Below are 21,207 nucleotides of genomic sequence, written 5' to 3'. Positions count from 1 at the left end.
TACGGCTATTACTATTAACTACAGGGGTTCGACCTCAAGATTGGCCACTTCGGACTGCATTCAATGTGGCCAATCTTACAGAAGACATGATCCCGACCTATCTGTCCCTTATTAATACGTTGTGACTAGAGAGACAGTATGTTGTTTTCCCCTTCTTGGACCTATCTAGGCCCTCATCTTTGACATTACCTAATTTACCCTGCAATGAATCTTGGGTTTAGGTGTGGGAGGGCCCAAGCCAGGTACAAAATTCACTTTCCATTTGTGTAAAATATCGTAACATGAGTTTAATATATAACATTTTCTTTACATAATAACAAATGAGATCATGTGATTCATATATATATATATATATATCTACTATATATATAAATGCAAATATTGGATGAACAATATTTTCGTCTAACATTTTCTTTTATAATTTTGCCCGTGCTTGTATTTCACACTATCGTTCTATTGTTTTTTTCTCTTCTGTTGCCGACTACTTTTTTTGTTTTTTTACATTATTAACATTTGCCTTCTTTACTCATTTATTTCCAATTTTATCTTTGATTTAATAAGCAAATTCAACCATTTTTGTTTCTCATTTTCCTTTACCGCTCAACTATTATTGTATTTTTACATTTATGAAGTTATGCTTCCAACGATTGAAACCATTGACCTTAATATTTTCTTTCGCCTTATGCTCTTATTTGTTCATAACTTTTCCACACAAAATTGTTCATGCCTTTTGATTTTTTTTTTTTTTTTTGATTTTTTTTTTTATAATTTGGGGGGGGGGGTATCGAACTCCTTGGAGGTTTGGGGGTTGTGCTTTTCGAATTGCTTTTCGTACTTCTCAATCTGCACATTCCCTGGGCATGCTTTCCGTTATTTTTTCTATTAGTCTAACATCTATGAATTTTTACACTATCATCAGATACATCATATGCATATAGACAAGAGGAAAGAAAATTTACCCAAACAATGTTTAATACATGTGGGTTGCCATGGGTATAATCGGTAGGGTAGATCTTCATTAAGGAAATCAAGCTCATATACATAAATCATGTGCACATATGCAAAGAAAATTTCCCTCAATAGACAGAGAACTCCAGACCAAGCGCCTCAATAGACAGAGAACAGAGAAGAGATTAAAACTTTTTGGAGTTAGATCTACATTAATAGATCCAAACATTCTATAAAACCTCAAAATATACGAAAAAAGTTGATAAAAATCTCACATTTGGGAAGATATATCACTGTTCTTGTTTTGGAGGCACCTCTGTTTGTCGTTCGGGTGGAGGATGAGGGTTTATAGGTCTTCATCGGGCTGAGATTAGAGGCAGGCAGGGCTGAGAATAAAGGGTTTTAATCTTTTTTGTACAAAATGGAGACAAATTGAGAGACAAAAAATGGGGAGAAACCGGTTGGGGAGAGCAGAGGAGGCGCAGGGGGATCTATTGCTCGTGGTGTATTCGTTTGACTGTCTGGGGAGAGAAATGGAGACAAATTTGCTTTTATTTTATTTTTCTTATATGTTTTACTAAAAAAAAATATTAATAAAAAATTTCATTTATTGCATTATTTCTTTCCTTCCAAATTTCTTCCCTATAAATACCGAATTTATTTATTTCATATGTTATTATTGTTAATATATTAATATAGTTCGATTTAACAAATATAACTATACAATTTTTCTGTTTATTTTTTCTAATATATTTTTATTTTTATAGATTTGCTACTTTTGTTCTTACTTTATTGTTCTTCAATTTGGTTGTTGTCAATTTCCTCAACTTCCACTGTTCTTTTAATTGTTTTCTACTTTTTGGTGCGTTCTTTTTTATACCATCTAGAAAATGTTATTTAATTTTTTATATTTATATAAATGCACCTGTAGCCAAAATAAATCATTGACATTATATGTTTGTTATATGAATATTTCATTTTCTCATCATATTAATTTCTTTTAATAGATTCGTTTTATTTTAAGATGTGCTATCGTATTTGATTCATTTAATATACTCTGTATGAAATTATTTGAAATTAATTTTTTTCTTCTTTTGCTTTAGCTATAAATGCTTATAATATTCGTTATGTATCATATCTCCCTATATATACATATCTACTCATATTTTTGATATATTCTCAAATGTTTTTTGGATTACATAGGTACTTATATTGTTGAGATTATCAATTCCACCGAACCAATAACGATATAATTTTCTTCTTTAAAACTAAATTATTTATTTCTATTTAGATTTACTTTACTGCTACATTTATATTATACATTTATTTCTCCATTCTTAATGCATAAATCAACATTTTCAGTTAAAGGAAAATTTTCATTAATTTATTTACATCAACCATTCAACTACATGTCTAGTGCAAATTGTAATAAAGCAATTGGATATGACTACAATGAAAAATTTATGTGCTATAATTGCAAAAACACGAGTATCGCACAATCACGATAAGCATTTTATCTCATCATTTTAAATGATCATTTATGACATGATAAATATAGCATAATAATTGTTAAAATTATGCAATATTAATATTCTTATTAATTTTAGCTGTTGAGTCTATTAGGCAATTTTAACTGTTGATATATTTGAACACACATGCGAGGTAAAATGTATATTCATAAATTTATTTTAAAAAAAATTTAACGCATTATGTTTTTATGTTTTTATATTTTTCATTGTTACATGAGCACATACCATATTTAGCAAATATTACAAGTACAGTTTCAGAACAATAATGGATTATGTACTTGCGTGCAGAAATGAATCAACATGGACAAATGCGCCAGAATAAGCTCAACGTGCTTTCTGCCCATCCTATAAATCAACCTACATCATAAACACTCAAAATCTTTTATTGTTAAACTTCTCATTATTGTAATTATATACTTAAATAGGACGTTGATTTGTATGTAAAGTTCATATTTATTTCTTCACTTTATATTATGTTTTGTTCAAATTGTCTTTAAATTTATTTTCTCACATTTCCATTTACTACTTTTTTATATTTTTTCCTTATTTTTATCATCTGGCCCTTGCTAGTATATATAGAGCAGTGCTACATCAAGTGTTTTTAATTTTTGTATTCATTTTTATTATATTCTTAATTTCTTTTAAAATAAACAAAAATTACAACATCACTAAAATATAATTCCTTAATTACTAAATAAAAAATAAAAATAAAAAATTGTCGGCACCCGACATTGGTGACTCTAGCATTTTATATATATGAGCATTGCTACACATCCTGAATAGGCTATTTCACTTTTTTTTTTCATGTATTTTTTAATCGTCATAAACATTTTTTAAAAAAATAAAAAATTCACAATATCATTAAAAAACACTTTTTTAATCATTAAGTTAAAAAAAAAAATTATTCAGGACACAAATTCGGGACACATTTTCGGGACAAAAAAGTATTTCTCTATATATATATACTAGTAAAATATGTTACGTGCCTGAGACACGTAAAATGATAACTATTATAGTAATTTTAACAAGAGAAATTATTTATATATAAATATTAACAAGATAAATTATTTATTATAGTGATAAATATTACAATTTTATAATTGTATCTCTAAATTTTAACAAGAAAAATTATTTATGTAATTTTAAAGTGTGTAAATTCTATTACAGTCTTATAATTGTATTTCTAAATTTTAACAAGAAAAATTATTTATATAATTTTAAAGTGTGTAAATTCCGCACAATATCTTTAAACAAATTTGGTATATTTGAGATCCGCTTTAAAGAATCTACTTTTTACATAATAGTGATAAATATTTTAGTGATTTTATTTTATTTTTATATATAATAGTGATAAATATTATAATGATTTTATTAATTTTTTTGTTTCTTTCCTCACTTTCTCACTCTCTCATCTGACCTGATTCTTCCCCCACGCAGACGCTCCATCCTCCTTCAGCCTAGCTCAACGCTGCCGTGCGCCGGCAAGCCTCAACGCCACCACTGGCGAGTACCCTTCACGCCGACGACCAACCCAGCCACCACCAACACCAATCTCCCTCACACGTAGCCCTCTCTCTCCCCTGCAGTAACCCAAACAAAATGGGTTTCTCCCATTTCTGTCCAGTTGCGCCGTCGTACACGGCCACCTAGCCTCACTGCCACCACCGACGACTCCCTTTCACGCTGGCGACCAAGCCAGCCACCTTCGATCTTCTCCACGCGCAGCTCTCTCTCTCCTTTACGGTAACCCAACCGTCCAGTTGCACTGCCGTACGCGGCCACCCAGGCCACCACACCTCCACCACCTCATACAGGCGACCACCTTTCGCAGATCTCGCCACCACGAACCTCCATTTCCCTCTCCGTAGCACACTGGCATTTACACGCACAAACTATTCTCAGCTCATAAAGAAATACAATGATAAAAGACTATTTATTACTGTTTAAATTACTATTTATTACTGTTCACGTTTTATAGATATATGCGCGCGCAACATGCACATTATTATTTCATTCGTTGAAAAGTCGGTAAGCATCAAATGCCACAGTAGTACTGAAGAGGCAAAGTCAGATTATGTATCATCAATATCGCTATTACCCATGAAAAGCTACTACTACAAGGAAATGTTTGTAGGCGGCAGGGATAGCCATGTAATTGTCAATTGATATACAAGCTCATTATTGTGTGCTTAATTAATGATGTTCGTCGTGAAATTGAACACATGATTTGTTCACATCTCCGCATGAAAAAAAGTCCACAACCTTATTATTTGACTACAGCCATTAACTTTGTTAATTTAATTAAGTTGCTTCTGATCTGTTGATCTCTTACAAATTAAGTACTTTTTTTTATTATTGAAATGAATTAATTGGTATATTTAAAATGTTAAATATTAATTAATTGGTATATTTTTAATTCCTTGATTAAATTTACATCCAGTAGTCTAGGATATGTTTGGATTCGAAGATGACTTAAGATGAGTTGAGATGAACTGAGATTGATTGTGAATAGTAATGAGATGAGTTGTGAACAGTAGTGAGATTTGTGAGTTAAAATTGCTAAATAGTAATGAATAGTAGTGAGATAAGTTGAGATGAGTTGAGATGAGCTGAGATGACTTGCGAATCCAAACAAGCCCTAAACTAGAGATCAGTTTCACTTTATTGAAAATCCTACGTGGATATACAATATTAAAATTCTATACAGTAGTACATTATCATCTTAACTATTATATAAGATGTGACATATTTATTACTATTAATCATCCAATAATAATAAATATGACATGACATTTTACATATATAATAAAAAAAAATAAAATGAAAATGTGGTGTACTTATAACATTACTCATTTAATCACATTAATTAGAAATACAACGATAAAACCCAATTGTTTCCAACTATACGAACAGCATCATGTTGCTAATCATATTGTTGAAGTAAAGATAACAACACATGATACGATCATAACGATCTTTGTTAAGCCATTAATTTAATGAAAAATGCTTTAATTATAAAATAATTTCATAAAAATAAATTTACAAATTGATATAATTAGATCTCATGCATCAGATTATACATACATTATTTTTACTGTAAAGAATATCTAATTAACATATTACATGATCATGTCGGGTTAAATTATATGTTTAATTTTAAGAAATATATATGTGACAGTAACACTACTTATCTAATTTATTTGATTGACTGGTTTTTTTTTTTTTTTTTTTATGTGTGTGTGTGTGTGTGTATATATATATATATTTATTTATTTATGGATGTCCTTTGAAACTTGACATGGCTAATTAAACCTAGGAAATCTTATTTTCCATCTTATTTTCGTAGGTTGATCATAAGATATTACGTTATACATAAGATCACTACTGCAATTCGTGCAATGAGGCCGTAGCTCACATAAATATCTGATAATTCATACTTAACAGAAAGTCCTTAAAAAAATATTAAACATAGAATGGCATTTATTTAATAATCGTTCGTCAATTGTTTACTCTTTCCACGAGGAAATTAAGGCTACGAGTGATTCGTCCACGAAGCTATATATAATATATAATAAATTATTACTATTCCTTTAATTTGACTTTAATATAGACAGTGGTCGATTCCTTTTAATTTATTTTGGAGCCAAAAAATAGTATTTTATAATACAAGTGGAGTAAAATTAATACATGACGTATTTAATTAAAAATATTAATTAATATATTTCAATGAATTATGAGGTCATGGCCGGACTTCTCATGAATAGCTAGTTTTTTTTATTTATTAATTAAGCAGTTTTTGCTTTAGGGATTGAATATTAATCCCATATGATCAAGTATACTATATATGTTTAATAAGATAATTTTAATTAGACGGCCGGATTTAATTATTAATTTAATTGGATCTCTCTTATAGTAATTAAAGGTACTTCATGAGTAGTGATCTTTTTTAGCCGGATGTTTTCAAATTCTATATATTAACATGCATATATGTATATACATGTAATTAATATATATTGACCCGTATGTGAATTGTATCTCAATGTAATATATCATCATGTAGACGAAGGGTTTCGTCATAAGAAAGCTGCTGTAATTAGAGCTATGAAATATATTTTTTTATTGTAACAAAACCTATAATTATTAAATTGACATATATATATATATGACATATATACATAATTTTCAACCTAAATCCAGATTAGGCCGAGTCCTAGACTAACGATATATATATGACATATATACATAATTTTCAACCTAAATCCAGATCAGGCCGAGTCCTAGACTAACGATTGTGAACAACAATTTTTATCTTAGAGCTACCAGATCATATATATGCAGAAATGACACTTTTTTCTCTTGGAAAGCCAAATCCAGAAATCCAATGAAGAGAGAGAGAGATAGGGAGAGAGAGATAGAGAGTGAGAGAGACAGACTCACGGGGTCACGATGGAGGCAGGGTTTTAGGGAAAGGCCGACGGCGACGGAGATGCGGCGACGAAGATGCAACAGCGACAATGGGGTCGCGGCGAGGAGGCACGGTCTAGGGTTTCTTTAGCAAGTGTAACGAGAGAGAAAGAAGCCGAAGGTTCTTTTATAAATCGTAAAACCCGGGTACCGGGTTTAAAACCCGATACCCGAGTTTGTAACCTGTATCCGGGCTGGATAGGTCCGAATTTTCCAACTCGGGTTCCGGACCGGGCCGGAAAAAACCAGGCCTAGTTGAGCAGTCCTAGTTTGAAGACAATAGAAACATTTTTAAATTGACATCTACCAATGTGTATGTCACATGAACAATGTACATAAATTACACTAGTGGTAGTACTACTCCATGAGCGAGGTATATTTTTATATGTTCCTCGATCGTGTAGATCGAGCTAGATTATATTCCATAAAAAAAGTATATTCTATGATTATTCTTGATAATATTGGACTTCCATTTGCTTATTCATGAGTTTCTTTTGCTTTGCTATATGCATAAAAACCATATGAATAAAGATATTTTTTAAGAAGATCAAGACAAGATTACTCTATTTATTGATGCTCTCACTTACGAGAGATGAATATCATTTACAAAAAATAATAAAAGTGTAAAGTGAACTAAGATAATAAATAATAAAGCTAAAGCCCTTTATAACCAGGCATGATGAACTATATGTAGTTATAAAATCATAGCTTGTTACTTACAACTTAACACTGGCAATCTTATCTTATCAAATCTCAAGAAACCTGTTATCTCTTTCGGGGCTAATTCAAAATCTGTCGTATTCCCCTTAGCATCTTCTTTGATAAAAAAAAGTAAATTAGCAACTTTGTTTATCTCTTTATATGCATGCTTAGCTATTAAATTAAGATTTTCTACAGACTCATAAATTTTCTCTAAAACCTCTTTATTAAAATAAATAAATATATTAATAAAATTGGAGGTACGATCATTTTAAAAGGGGGTGTGTCGAGCAATTAAACAGGGACACATCAATATTTTTTTTTTAAATATTTTTCTTTTTCTTGGTTCATTCAAAAATTTTTTTTTCTGAGTTTATTTTATTTTAATTTTTGTTTTAGCTAGGGCAATGTTAATGGTGGATGGCTTGACCTTGTTCGATGCTAGCTTGTCGTTTGGGGCGTCTTTTGAGCTATTTGTTTAATAAAAGTAGAACACAAAGTCACTTTTCTTTATGCGAGCAGCACCTACCTATATCATTAAACCAACCAAATTAAAGCCAAATCTTCGGGCATCAAATCTGAGACTATAATCCAGCTTAATTAATAAACAAATATCGATGATCAGTACGCTGCTGAAATGGGGTCGACCATGCTTGAATATTCTAGTGTTTTTTTTTTTCTGACAATACCTTTGTGTTAATTAATCATCATCATCATCAATTAACATAACATTTTTTAATTTTTTTTAGATCAGCTCTAATATATAAGATGATCCATCTCAGTAGAAGAAATGACGAAGCTAGCTAACTAGCTCGACAAAGTTTGAACACGTACATGAGGTAGATTGTTAAATTAATATAAAGTTTAGATAATATAAATTGATGCGAATTCGTGTGACACATGAGGTAGATTGTTAAATTAATATAAAGTTTAGATAATATTAATTGATGCGAATTCGTGTGACATGATATATATGTTAGATCTACTTTATAATAAAAATAATTTTATAATTTGATATATTATATTAAATCATGTCCATATATAAATTTATTTTTATAAAATTTATTAATGATCAAAGCATGCATCTCTCGCGTCTATTTAATGGTTATAATAAAAACAAAAACATTGCATGGGTCGCAAACTACTTCTCAAGAGGGACACGTACTGCTTTTGCAGGTTTGTGCTCATGAATTAGTGAATTATTTATATATCTCTGTTCTATTATATTAATTACTGACATGGAGGAGGTAAAGAAGTTGAAAAAATAGGTAAGGGTGAATCTTGTGAAGAAGAGAATGGAGAGGAAGTGGATGTTTGAAATGGAAATATAGACTCATTCATTTATAAATTACTGATCTAATCAAAACAAAGTAAAATCATCTTTCACCTCAATGCATGCATGTCTTTCAGAACAAAATTATATCTATATATATATATATATATATATATATATATACACACACAGCATAAAAACGAGGATAACTGGTCGTCTCTTTCGATCTGTCGGGTTAGATAAATAAATAAATAAATAAAAATCTTTAACTTTCTCTTTTGTTGTTGGGGTTTGGATTAATAATACCTATGCCATGGATGATAGATCCATGGACTTGGAAATATAAAACCCATGTTATACTTTTTCAAAAGCTTATAATTAGAATACTAAAACCAATTAAAATACAAGTAATCTTTGATTATTCTATACACAAGTTTCATATATATATTTTTTTATAGGCCACAACCACAAGTTTTTGCTTTTTTGGTTGAGCTGAGAGAATTGCTGCATCTGCCACTTTTGTCTCTTTCCTCCTCCCTTCATCTCTTCTGATCTCTTTCTCTGCACTCGATTCCCCATTTTGTTTTCTATTCGTTCTAGGGTTTGAATTATTAGAGTCTTCCATTTCTTTAAAGAATCATAAAATAATGAACCAGTAGCAGTTTCCCAGCTTATTTTACAATATTTTTCTTTGTTTTCTGTTTTGAGCTCTCTCTGTGTATGGCTGGCTTAGACTTGGGCTCAGCTTCTCGCTTTCTTCAACAGCTTCAACGCCCTGACCTTCACCTCCAAGGGCCAGTACCCGACGAAGATCATGGCAACAACCCAGACCACGACGATAACGTGTCTCATGACCTTGACCTGGCCAACCCTAACCAGGGTCCAGGCGTTGTCGTGGCTCGCCGGCCAAGGGGTCGGCCGGCCGGTTCAAAGAATAAACCTAAACCACCCGTGATCATCACCAGGGAGAGCGCCAACACGCTGCGGGCTCATATTTTGGAAGTAAGTAGTGGCTCGGACGTGTTTGAGTCTGTGGCCATGTATGCGCGGAAGCGTCAGCGTGGGATCTGTGTGTTGAGCGGTAACGGCACGGTCACCAACGTGACCTTGCGGCAGCCCTCAGCGGCCGGGGCTGTCGTCACCCTGCACGGCCGTTTCGAGATATTGTCGCTTTCGGGCTCGTTTCTTCCTCCCCCAGCCCCGCCAGCAGCGACCAGCCTGACCATATTTTTGGCAGGCGGGCAGGGGCAGGTCGTCGGAGGGAACGTCGTGGGAGCTCTGATTGCATCGGGTCCAGTCATCGTTATGGCCTCGTCGTTCACAAACGTGGCGTACGAGAGGTTGCCCTTGGACGAGGACGAACCATTGCAGATGCAGCAGCCTGTCTCTCACGAGTCGTCCAGTGGTGGTAGTGGAGGCGGCGGAGGCGGAGCCAGCAACCCGTTCTCGGACCCGTCTTCGGGGCTTCCTTTCTTCAATCTGCCGCTGAACATGGCGACTGGGCAGTTACCTGTTGATCATGGTTGGGCTGGGAACTCAGGTACTGGCAGGACACCTTATTGACCTTTTTGTGGCCGGAAAAAGGTTAGGGCATCCTCTTAGACTCCAAAATCTCTGCTCACTTCCTTTCTTGTTCAAGTTTGCTAATGTTGTAAGCTTTGTTCTTCTGAATTCTGATATTCTTCTGATGTACTTGATTTGTATGGAACTCCTTTTCTTCGCTCGTAAGTAGTAATTTGAGCATTTGATAAGCAGCTTTTGAAACCTGTAGACATATTAATTAATATATATGGAGGAGTACTATGTATATATGTATGTACAGACACACATATATAAAACGTATAAATAAACCTAAAACAACATCATATTAATGTAGTACGAATTAATTATATAGCTAGGCTTAACCTAGCTATATATAAGAAATAAGCTCAATTCCTAGTTCAATTTATGGGGTTGATGAGGAAAAGGAGAGAATTTTATATTCTTTGAAGCATTTATTTTTAAGGGTCATGGCTGTGATGATCTTGATTAATGATCAACTTATCTTGATCGGTAAAGATCAGTACTTTAATTATATAATATATATAAGAAATTTGGTTTCCTAGCTAGCTCTCGATATAAATGTTGTCATGTGATGATCTTTGGTGGTCCTTCCCATTAAGTTATTGAAATATTAATATATAAAATGTCATAGCCGACCAGCTTTAATGATCTGATCTATCTGATCGATCTTTATTATTCTTAAATCCTTCAAGAGCAAATCTAGGCAGGTTATAAATTATTAATATATTAATATATATTGTATGTATTGCTATCAGATTAATTACTAATAGGAATTAAGGCTTTTTAATTTTTTTTTTGCAAGAATTTAATTATAAGTAGCTAGGGTTTGCTAGCTGTTGCATGGAATATCATAATAATATTAATATATATTCTCGTAGATCAATCAATATATAATTTGAATTCTCTCGACATGCATCATGAGTAGTACTATAGCTAGCTAGCTTGCTTGATGCAGGCCGGTTAATTAATTCTTTAATTGATAAACTGCTAGTACTTAATTATAAATTAGTATAACTCGGATGGATCTCAGTTTAACTTGATCTCTTTTATTCTTGCACAAGAAATAATAAAGAAAATATATGTAAGTGATCAGAAATCAGTCATGTATATATACTATATATATATTATAGACTGTAATTTGGTACTGAAATTTGTAGAGCTTGTGCATGCATGCAGTAGATCTCCTTATAATCACTAGATGATGATCTAATGATCACAATCTGATCTGAAAGAAAAAAAAAAAAAAAAAACCTTTAAGGAATTAGTAGATAAATTAATTAGCACTTGTCCGGATCGAAGTGTACTGAATTTAATTATTTGGTTACATTCTGATCATCTAGTCATTCCTTGTTAGAACTAATATTTATATATAAATATATATATTTATATATATATATATATATATATATTACGTTTTTACCTGCGGGTTAATTAAGCTAGCTAGCACTGGAGCAAATTCGGGGCGATCTATCTATATATCTAGCTAGGTAGAAAATGAATTCATGATGCAGGTGATGAATATAAATTAATTAATGCTGCGTGCTTTTGATGTTCTCGATCATTTAGATCATGATCAGCCACATTCATTCATCACCTGCAGGTGATGATCAGCCGCACATTCATTTAGATGATCAGCCAAATTAATGTTGCAGGTACTGATCTAGTATATATATTTCATTATAAGAAAAATAAACATTTATGATAATTTATTTACGATAAAAATGACTATTTACGATGAAAATAAACTTATTTTAATAATAAATTATTTTTTTTAGCAATAAATAACTAACAGCAAATAAGTAAATTTTAACTGTGTGTGTATATCTTCAATAATACTTCACAATATTCATTGTGACATCATTGCGACGTCAATGATTATCGATGATCACTTAATTTCCATCGTAATTAATGGCATATAGCTAGCTAGTACTATTGGATCGATCTTTGACATTATTCAAATTATTTATATGAAAAATTAGAATAATGTGTTACCCTAATTAGTGGATCATGAACACAAATTATTTGGATGATAGAATCGTAGTACTGAGTGCAAATTTCAATCTATTACGGTCAACCGATATATATATATATATATATATATTATATAAAAGGTTTCAAGATTCTAATATTTAATGGTGTAGGAACAAAAGAACAAATTAATTCTAATTTATGGACCTGCGAAAATATATAATTAAGTTCAAACTTCAAAGCACAAAGACACGTACGTGAGCTAAATTAGAACACTTCTAGCTATCTAGAAGCCACCTACAGGTGTGTGTATATATATATATATATATATATGATTTCATCAGGAACATCCTTGAGATCATCATTGATCTAATTAATAATATTTCGTGCTAGCTATATAAGCTGCTAGCTGATCTACATAAAATATAATTAAGGAGTGGTTTGGATTTAGAAATGAATTGAAATTGGTTGATATGATTTGTGAATAGTAGAATAAAAATTAAATTATTTATTATATTTTGTGTGGAAATTTAAAAAAATTATTTTGAAATTTAAAAAAGTTGAATTATTTATTATATTTTGTGTAAGAATTTAAAAAAAATTGTAATGATGAGATGAGATGAATTGAGGTAAATTGAGATAGATTACAAATACAAACGAGGCCTAAGTATTACACATGATGTACATGCATGCATGATGCTAGGTGTCGTTGATAGACATGAACAATTGATCATCAGTACTGTGTTCGAATTTCTTATACTGATCATCAGCTAGCTGCATGGCCCGATAATTATTAATTAATTGTATATATATTGTATGTATCGATCCTCTCTCTCTCTCTCTCTCTCTATATATATATATGTATATCATGTATATATATATATATATATATATATATATATATATATATATATATATATATAAAAGCTGCTAGCTGCGCATGATCTATTTAGATCAGGAAAATAACCAAAATTTTTCGTTAAGGTTCTTTCAAAATAATTAATGTACGTCCACCCTAGCTTAATTTACTTCAACTGATCCTAAATTATATTCTTCACCTCTCTCTCTCTCTCTCTCTCTCTATATATATATATATATATATTCTATTTAATTATATACTATATACTTCCTGTTGTCCCAATATTTCGTCGATTAATTTATATGACCATGAAGCAAAACTATATATTATATATATAATCTACCTATTTGACTAATTTTGTTTCTGCGCCGGGCCCGGGAGAGGGCTCTGCTCGTCGTTGTTATCACAGACCTCCATTTTTTCCCAAGAATTTGGCGGAACTAGCTAGGATATATATATCATTCAGGGGAGTCAGTTTGTTTTTTTGGGGCCAAAATACTTCACTGGATTGGGATTTTTGCATTGGGGTCCAAACATTTAAAAATAAACCTGCATTTTGATCATATTCATGTGGTCTAGTCTACCTTGATCATGGCCGTAATATTATATATAACTGGACTCTCCTCTAACAATATTACATGTAAATATATATATATATACAGTAGTTTCATGATGATGATCTTTAATTCACAGCTTATAATGCTTGGAATATTGTTCCTAATTTGCATATTCATGTGCTTGTTCCATATTTCATTAATTGCATCGGAAATTACTATTGGGAAGAATCCCCAATAAAGTGACAAGCTAGATCAGTACTAGTACTACTATACAGCTTTTAAATATCATTGGCCAACTCTTTTGTAAGAAGGTACTGTTTCGGTTTCATCTGATCTACAAGTGAGAGCATAAATTATATAAAATCGGGATATAGCCCTCTTTTCCGGATAAAAACAACAGTATCGATATCACCCAGTTAGTACTCTTTCCAGCACTATATATATATATATGATCATCATTATCCATCTACATTACAGAACAAGCATTTGGATTTTCATCACTAAACAATTGAGGAGCGTAGACATAATGTATAAAATATGGAGCATTGCCCTCCTTAGCTTTAACCTCCACAACCTTTGTCTGATCAGCTTCCTTATAAACTTCTATAATCTTCGTTGATTCAGTATTACTGGGGTTACCATCACCGGATTTCTCGGTGGGTTTCTCTTTGGGTTTACCATCACCGGCTTTCTCGGTGGGTTTCTCTTTGGGTTTACCATCACCGGCTTTCTCGGTGGGTTTCTCTTTGGGTTTACCATCACCGGCTTTCTCGGTGGGTTTCTGATCATCCTTGTCTTTTTTCTCCTCCTTTTTCTCAACTTGTTTTGAGGTTATAATTTCTGCAAGTTTGTTCACCTTCTTTTTCAAGTAGGATAGTAGATTATCAGGCTCAATGGTTCCTCCAACTGTCAGAGTTTGTGCTTTCATGTCAGTCTTAACACTGTGAATACCTGCAAATTAATGTGCATATATGGGTGACAAGGTTCAAAACCCAACATCATGGAATATTAGGTTTTCAATTATTTGATTCATTTCATGATGAGTTGTTACCTTTGTGCATGAGCAGCCTCTTCTTCAAGTCCTGCTCACATTTGTCGCAGTGCATGTGAACTTTCACCGATGTTGTGCGCATAATTGGCTTGTAATCAAATAAACAGGACCAGATTTTACATTTTCATCAGTATATAAGAACAGAAGATCAAACTACTGTGTTTTTAATGGATGCATTAGTATCTTAATTTGGATGAGTATAGTAGTGTTATTTTGGCGAAACACAAGATGGATCAATGCAGTACTTTAATGATAAATCACAGATTCCATTACTTTTTCTCCTCCATGTTGTTTGGAATAATATTTCTATTTTGGTGCTATATATGAAGTACTGTTGTCTAGATCATATATATATGCTTGATAATACATGCGTGCAAGTTGATTTCAGAAATGAAACTGGCAAATCATGGCTTAATTGGAACGCAAAATGGCTAGATCTGGATCGATCCCATGCATGCTGCAGTGAGATCAAATTAAAAGGCCCCAAGCTGGACCAAGCTGGTTTCTAGCTAGATCAATTCCAGTTGATCTGGTTTCAACCAATATTGTTCATGCATGCATTTTTTCAAAAATACAAGGAAGAAAGAAGAATTTAATTGCAGTAGTAGTACTTAGAAGTAATTATTCAACATGATATGACTCACTTCTTTCACTTTCTTCTCGATTGTAACACTTTCCTTGGGCTTCACTATGGGTGATACCAACACAACCTTTTTCTTGCTCAGTTTCTCTATTCGTTTCTGCATTTTAATTGGGTCGATCACTCCTTTAACCTTTATTTCACCCTTCTCGAAGTCAGCATCCACAGCGTGAACTCCTAATCACAAGGAAAATGCATTCATGATAATATTGTTGCATGCTTTAGGCTGCTCCATATATGGGCTTGATCATTCCCAAACAAAACCAAAAGGAAACTTTGAAACCACGTACATATATATATATACATGATCAGTCCCAAAGGTAATTAATGGATCGATTTTATAAGAACTCGAAAACTGAAACCTTAGTTATTAGCTACGTACGTACAAGCTAGCTGAAGGACACGATTAGGAAGCTAGGAAAGGAATGCATCGATCCGTACGTACCTTGTGTGCGCATAAGAGGCTTACTGATATCGCGTGCACATTGCTGGCAATGTAGGTTAACTCTGTAAACAGCGTTGATCACTTCCTCCACTTTTTCTTTGATCTCTTTCTTTCCATCTTTTTCTTTCTCTTTCTTTCCGTCTTCCGCTGCCATTTTAGCTGCACGATCTCCCTAGCTAGCTATACATATAGTTTACTGGGAAACAAAGGAGCGAATCTAAACGAACGCGATCAAACTATATATATATTGATCACAATATATTAGTACCATCTCGGATATATAGGTTCAATGCTGATCAAGAAAAAGAGCTATAAATGATAAGTTTTCATATGCTTTATAATTAGGCTTAAAGGCTATATTATATGCATATACACGTTAATTAATAATTTTGGTGGGATTTGTTGAAAGTAGTTCACCAGCATGTAGAAAACTAGGATTATATATTTGGAATAAAGGGATGAATTCGATCTTTGTAGATCAGATTGGCACATTATTAGATGACTATCTTTCACCAGCTAGCTATTAAGCTGAATATTATTAGAGGAAATAGGTGACTTCTTTAATTTTAGCGTGGCGTATTAGATAATCTCCCACAAAAAATTTTACCCATGCAGTCATGATCACTACGTACCCAACGTCCATTACGAGGATCTTTTATATTTCATCGATCCAACCATTGATTTAAAAATCTTAAAATTGTTGAATTTTAATTTGGTTAAACCTTTAACTTTCATAATTATAACATTTCACTGCATTAGTTAATCTAAATCCGACGTCTACGGCGGTTTAATACTATTCTATTGACACTGACTCAGTAGCAACCATTTCCATTTTGGTAATAGTCATAATAAATTCTTATTAGAGCGATCCCGTTTGGATACTAGTACTGAGATCATTAGATGAGATGATTTTAGATGAAAGTTAAAAATTGAATAAAATATTATTAAAATATTATTTTTTTAATATTATTATTATTTTGAGATTTAAAAAAGTTGAATTGTTTATTATATTTTGTATGAGAATTTGATAAAATTGTAATGATGAGATGAGATGAGATGAAACCATTTAGATCTGTATACAAACGGGACCTATATATATGTATAGTTTTTTTTTTTAAAAACAGCTAGCTTCAACCATAATTAATTTTCAGATGAAATTATTTAAAGTTTGTTGTCACACGTACACCAACAATATTCATAACTTACAATGTCTGGTGTAGTCGTATATGATGTCCCAAAGTTTGGTTGATATTATCGACCATGGCCGATAGGACCGAGTCGACCAATTACATAAGTCCCCTTTTGACAGATTCCATTGCGTTTAAGGGCAATTAACTTGACACGAGATTGATCATCGATGATCAGTTCAAATGTCGTACTTTGAAATTAATGTTTTTAATTTATTTTCTATTTCGTCCACTTCTTCCAATTTAATTCTGTTTCTTTATAAATTGGGTTGGTGTACAAAATTGTTGTAAAGGAAGCTTTAAAAAAAAAAAATAATAAATAAAGTGAAAAAAAAATATAAAAAGTCAAGTTGAAGACAATTAATATCGACTATTCTATGCTGAAATAGGCAGGCTATTTGAATTGGACATTAACGCTGACTGGCCCAAACAACTCCAAATTATTATCTGTTTCATTCATCACCAATCCAAATATATTTGTACGTGTGTGGGCCAATTCGCCCCATGTGCTTTGCTAGCTATGCATGACATGCATGATGAGGTGGCAGCAACAATTAATTAACCATAAGTTCCATCTCACATTAACGTCATGAGTACTGTTAAAATATTGAAGAAGGAAATATTAATTAGGGTGGATATGATTTAATAAATAATTCTAAAATAATAATAATGATATTATAATAACAAGTAGGGGTGAAACTGAAAACCGACCGCTTCGACACAGTTTTTAGGCAAAACTGACACCGACCGACTGATGCTTAAGTTTTGGAAGAGAAAACCGATCGAAATTGATTCGATGGGAAGAAGAAACGCCGACGTCAACCGATGCTTCATTTTTGTGGCGGTTTACAATCGATTCTTAGACCGAAATTTGTCTGAGAGAGAGTGTTGTAGAGGAGAGAGAGAGAGAGAGGATGAGAACTAAGATTGGGAAAGAAGAAGCGAGGAAGAAGACGACTCTATTTCGAAACGACGCCGTAATTTAAGTGGAACGACATCATTTTGAGTACAGAATATATATAAAAAAATTAATTTTTTTAATTGGCCGGTTTAGCGGTTTGAATCAGGTTCGAACCGACGCCGAAGCGGCCGACATCGATTTTCACTATTTTATGCCACATGCCGACCGGTTCTCCACAAATTTCGGCCAGTTATGAGCTCCGACAGCCAGTCTGAGTCAGTCTAGATTGGTTTCTCAGTTTGTTGTACAACCCTGATAACAAGTATTGAAATTATCTTATGAGAAAAATATTTACTCATGATTAACCTAATAACTTGTAATTAACCAAGAAAAAAAAACAGAGTTAAAATAAAAATAAATCATTTTTCTTAGGAGGAATTGAATTTCATAAATGAACGGAGCAATAATCTTGAAAACGTGATTCATTTTCTTAGTTCGGTTTTGGGTTTTTTTTTATTACGAAAAATAGTTTATAGATAATAGTGTTTTAGGCCGGTGTGCACGATTTGTGGATTTTCATTGAAAAAAGTAAGTAAATCTAAGATATACATGAAAAACTCACTTTTTAATTATAAACTTGAATTATTTAAAGAAAAAAACACACGAGACTTAAATATTTTAAGACTATCCAATTTTATTTTCTTATTAAAACACACACATCTATCTAAGATAAGTAATAATATAATATATGACAGTTTGTGGAAAAAATTCTTTGTTCAATATAAAATAGAATTGACTTTCGATTATGAATAAAAAAGATGGAAATATTTTATTATTAATTTGAGATTAAGGGCAGTACGGTCAAATTATGTCTGGTTCACGGCGAGAGTGCAGTAAAAGTTGCCGTTTTGTTCTTTGACTTGGAGATATTGACTTCTTGGAGTTGGTCAAATTGCTGTTGCAGAACGCAATACTACAGAGATCAGAAACAAAGAATTACAGTACAAAGTATATTTTACGATCGAGAGAACCAAAGGCAGACAACTTTGAACTTGAAAATTATGAAATTGGGAATGGGTCAGCCAATGGGAATGGAGTCAAACCATGCATTCAGCCAGTCAATATTCTCCACATCTGACCCTTTCTTTTCTTTTCTTTTTTTTATTCCTTCTAGTTTTTCACTATAAATACAACCCTGCTATCCTCTCTACCTCCATTCTCAACCTTTCCTCCATCCTTTAACACAGAACAGAAAAGCTAGCTCAATCCATATGGCTTCCCTACAAACTTCAGCTCTGCTATTCTCTTCATCTTCTTCCTCTTCAAATAAAATCAATGCTGCTATTCATGTCCCAAAACTTCCAAGAATTCCTTTCTCAGTTCAAAAAATGCCAACCAGAGATCTGGTTGAGGAACTGAACGCAAGACCTATCGAGTTGAAATCGTTCAGCTCCAATAGTAGTAGTAGTACTGTGAATTCCCAGCTCTATGCTGTCTTAGAGGCCGTATCAGACAGAGTGGAGATGCACTGCAATGTTGGGGAGCAACGTGACAACTGGAACACCCTTCTTTTGAACTCCATCAACATGATAACTCTAGCTGCTTCTACCTTGGCTGGTGTTGCAGCGATGGGAGGCGCCGGAGTGCCGCTTTTGGCTCTGAAGTTATCGTCTGCGCTCTTGTATTCTGCAGCCACCGGGATGTTGCTTATAATGAACAAAATCCAGCCTTCACAGCTTGCTGAGGAACAGCGTAATGCTGCAAGATTGTTCAGGCAGCTCCAGACCCAAATCCAAACAATGCTTGCTCTTCGCTCTCCTTCTCAGGAAGATGTGAAAAAGGTGATGGAAAACATGTTGGCGCTTGACAAAGCCTACCCACTTCCCTTGTTAGGAGCCATGCTTGACAAATTTCCTGCAACGTTCGAACCTGCCGTTTGGTGGCCTGAAAATCAGTGCAGAGACGAAAACAAATCAAATGAAGGCCACAAAAAGCATTCCATGAAGATGGAGAAGAATGGATGGAATGAGGAACTGGAAGTAGAAATGAGAGATATTATCCAAGTGGTGAAGACAAAAGACATTGAGGACTATGTAAGGCTAGGCAACTTGGCGTTGAAAATCAACAAGATTTTAGCCATCTCAGGCCCATTACTCACCGGCATTGCTGCCGTTGGCTCTGCTTTTGTGGGCAATGGATCGTGGGCAGCGATAGTTGCAGTGACTGCCGGGGCTTTAGCAAGCACGGTTACTACTTTTGAGCATGGTGGGCAAGTTGGGATGGTATTTGAGATGTATAGAAACTGCGCTGGATTTTTCCGCGGATTGGAAGAATCAATTGAAGTCACGCTTGAAGAAGGAGATTTGGAGAAAAGAGAAAACGGAAAGTTATTTGAGATGAAGGTGGCTTTGCAGCTAGGAAGAAGCTTGTCGCAGCTCAGAGAACTCGCCAGAAAATCAGCTTCTTCCCATAGCCATGGAACTGAAGTAGATGAACTTGCAAGCAAGCTCTTCTGATGGATTTACGCGGGTTTCTAACAAATTACTCGTTCTTTCGTTTCCTTGATTGTTACTGTTCATACTAATTGTAAAATAAAATGTTGAACTCCGATTCTTTGATCTCCTTTTTATGAAAAATTCTTTGTAAAACGTTGAAACATTCAATAGTCAGTGTTTTTTTAACTTGCACTTGTTGAAAGAGACAATCCTGGAAGATATAGTTGACGGGAAAGTTACTCATGAATCGTGATCGGGGGGATTGGCTGAACATGTACGTACGTGCATGGCAGACTGTCCAAAAAAATATATGCATGCATGGTCCGATCGAATTGTACGGCTTAGATTATCCGAAATGTTGACTATATAATATTCTTCGCCAGCCTATATATCAACGATATAAGTTGATATATCTAGGTATGCAGTCTCAATCTAAAATCTAGCTAAATAAAAAAATTATTTAAAAAAAAAATATACGAAATTTACACATCTTATATAATATAACGAGAAGGCCGAAAATATACAATTAGATCGAATGCGCTTTCAGTTTTCAAGATATCTATATATATATATATATAAATAAACTAAGAATTAATATAGAGATGATCATGATCTTGATCTCCTTCTT

At 33.1% G+C, this 21,207-nt stretch overlaps 3 protein-coding genes across 4 annotated transcripts; 2 read left to right on the top strand and 1 right to left on the bottom strand.

Annotated features, from left to right (window-relative positions):
* Positions 1-9,415: 9,415 nt before the first annotated feature.
* LOC108989505 (AT-hook motif nuclear-localized protein 23-like) lies at positions 9,416-15,549 on the top strand. Its single transcript, XM_018963132.2, has 2 exons — positions 9,416-10,497; positions 15,300-15,549. The coding sequence occupies exon 1, from the start codon at positions 9,634-9,636 to the stop codon at positions 10,474-10,476; it is 843 nt and encodes a 280-aa protein (XP_018818677.1). The 5' UTR covers positions 9,416-9,633; the 3' UTR covers positions 10,477-10,497; positions 15,300-15,549.
* Positions 14,050-16,307, bottom strand: LOC108989491 (heavy metal-associated isoprenylated plant protein 4). Of its 2 annotated transcripts, XM_018963126.2 has the most exons (5): positions 15,997-16,275; positions 15,556-15,728; positions 14,912-14,999; positions 14,617-14,811; positions 14,050-14,577 (listed from the first exon to the last, which is right to left on the bottom strand). In XM_018963126.2, the coding sequence occupies exons 1-5, from the start codon at positions 16,148-16,150 to the stop codon at positions 14,327-14,329; spliced, it is 861 nt and encodes a 286-aa protein (XP_018818671.1). In that variant the 5' UTR covers positions 16,151-16,275; the 3' UTR covers positions 14,050-14,326. The 2 variants fall into 2 exon arrangements, with proteins under 2 accessions (XP_018818671.1, XP_018818665.1); XM_018963120.2 differs by having other exon boundaries at positions 14,050-14,811; positions 15,997-16,307.
* Positions 16,308-19,355: 3,048 nt separating this feature from the next.
* Positions 19,356-20,600, top strand: LOC108987730 (probable F-box protein At4g22030). Its single transcript, XM_018960717.2, has one exon. The coding sequence runs from the start codon at positions 19,356-19,358 to the stop codon at positions 20,598-20,600; it is 1,245 nt and encodes a 414-aa protein (XP_018816262.1).
* Positions 20,601-21,207: the final 607 nt, after the last annotated feature.

Source organism: Juglans regia, chromosome 5 (genome assembly GCF_001411555.2).
Source record: "Juglans regia cultivar Chandler chromosome 5, Walnut 2.0, whole genome shotgun sequence".
NCBI lineage: Eukaryota > Viridiplantae > Streptophyta > Magnoliopsida > Fagales > Juglandaceae > Juglans > Juglans regia.
The sequence above is the reverse complement of the archived record's forward strand: the minus strand, read 5'-3'. Positions and strand labels throughout refer to the sequence as shown.

Excerpts from the sequence above, each read along its gene's own strand:
- LOC108987730 (XM_018960717.2), top strand. The coding sequence starts at position 19,356 with ATGGCTTCCCTACAAACTTCAGCTCTGCTATTCTCTTCATCTTCTTCC.
- LOC108989491 (XM_018963120.2), bottom strand. The coding sequence starts at position 16,150 with ATGGCAGCGGAAGACGGAAAGAAAGAGAAAGAAAAAGATGGAAAGAAA. Across the intron at positions 15,000-15,555 it reads TCGAGAAGAAAGTGAAAGAA|CCAATTATGCGCACAACATC; the intron begins GTGAGTCATATC and ends TTTGATTACAAG. Across the intron at positions 14,812-14,911 it reads GAGGCTGCTCATGCACAAAG|GTATTCACAGTGTTAAGACT; the intron begins GTAACAACTCAT and ends ATTAATTTGCAG.
- LOC108989505 (XM_018963132.2), top strand. The coding sequence starts at position 9,634 with ATGGCTGGCTTAGACTTGGGCTCAGCTTCTCGCTTTCTTCAACAGCTT.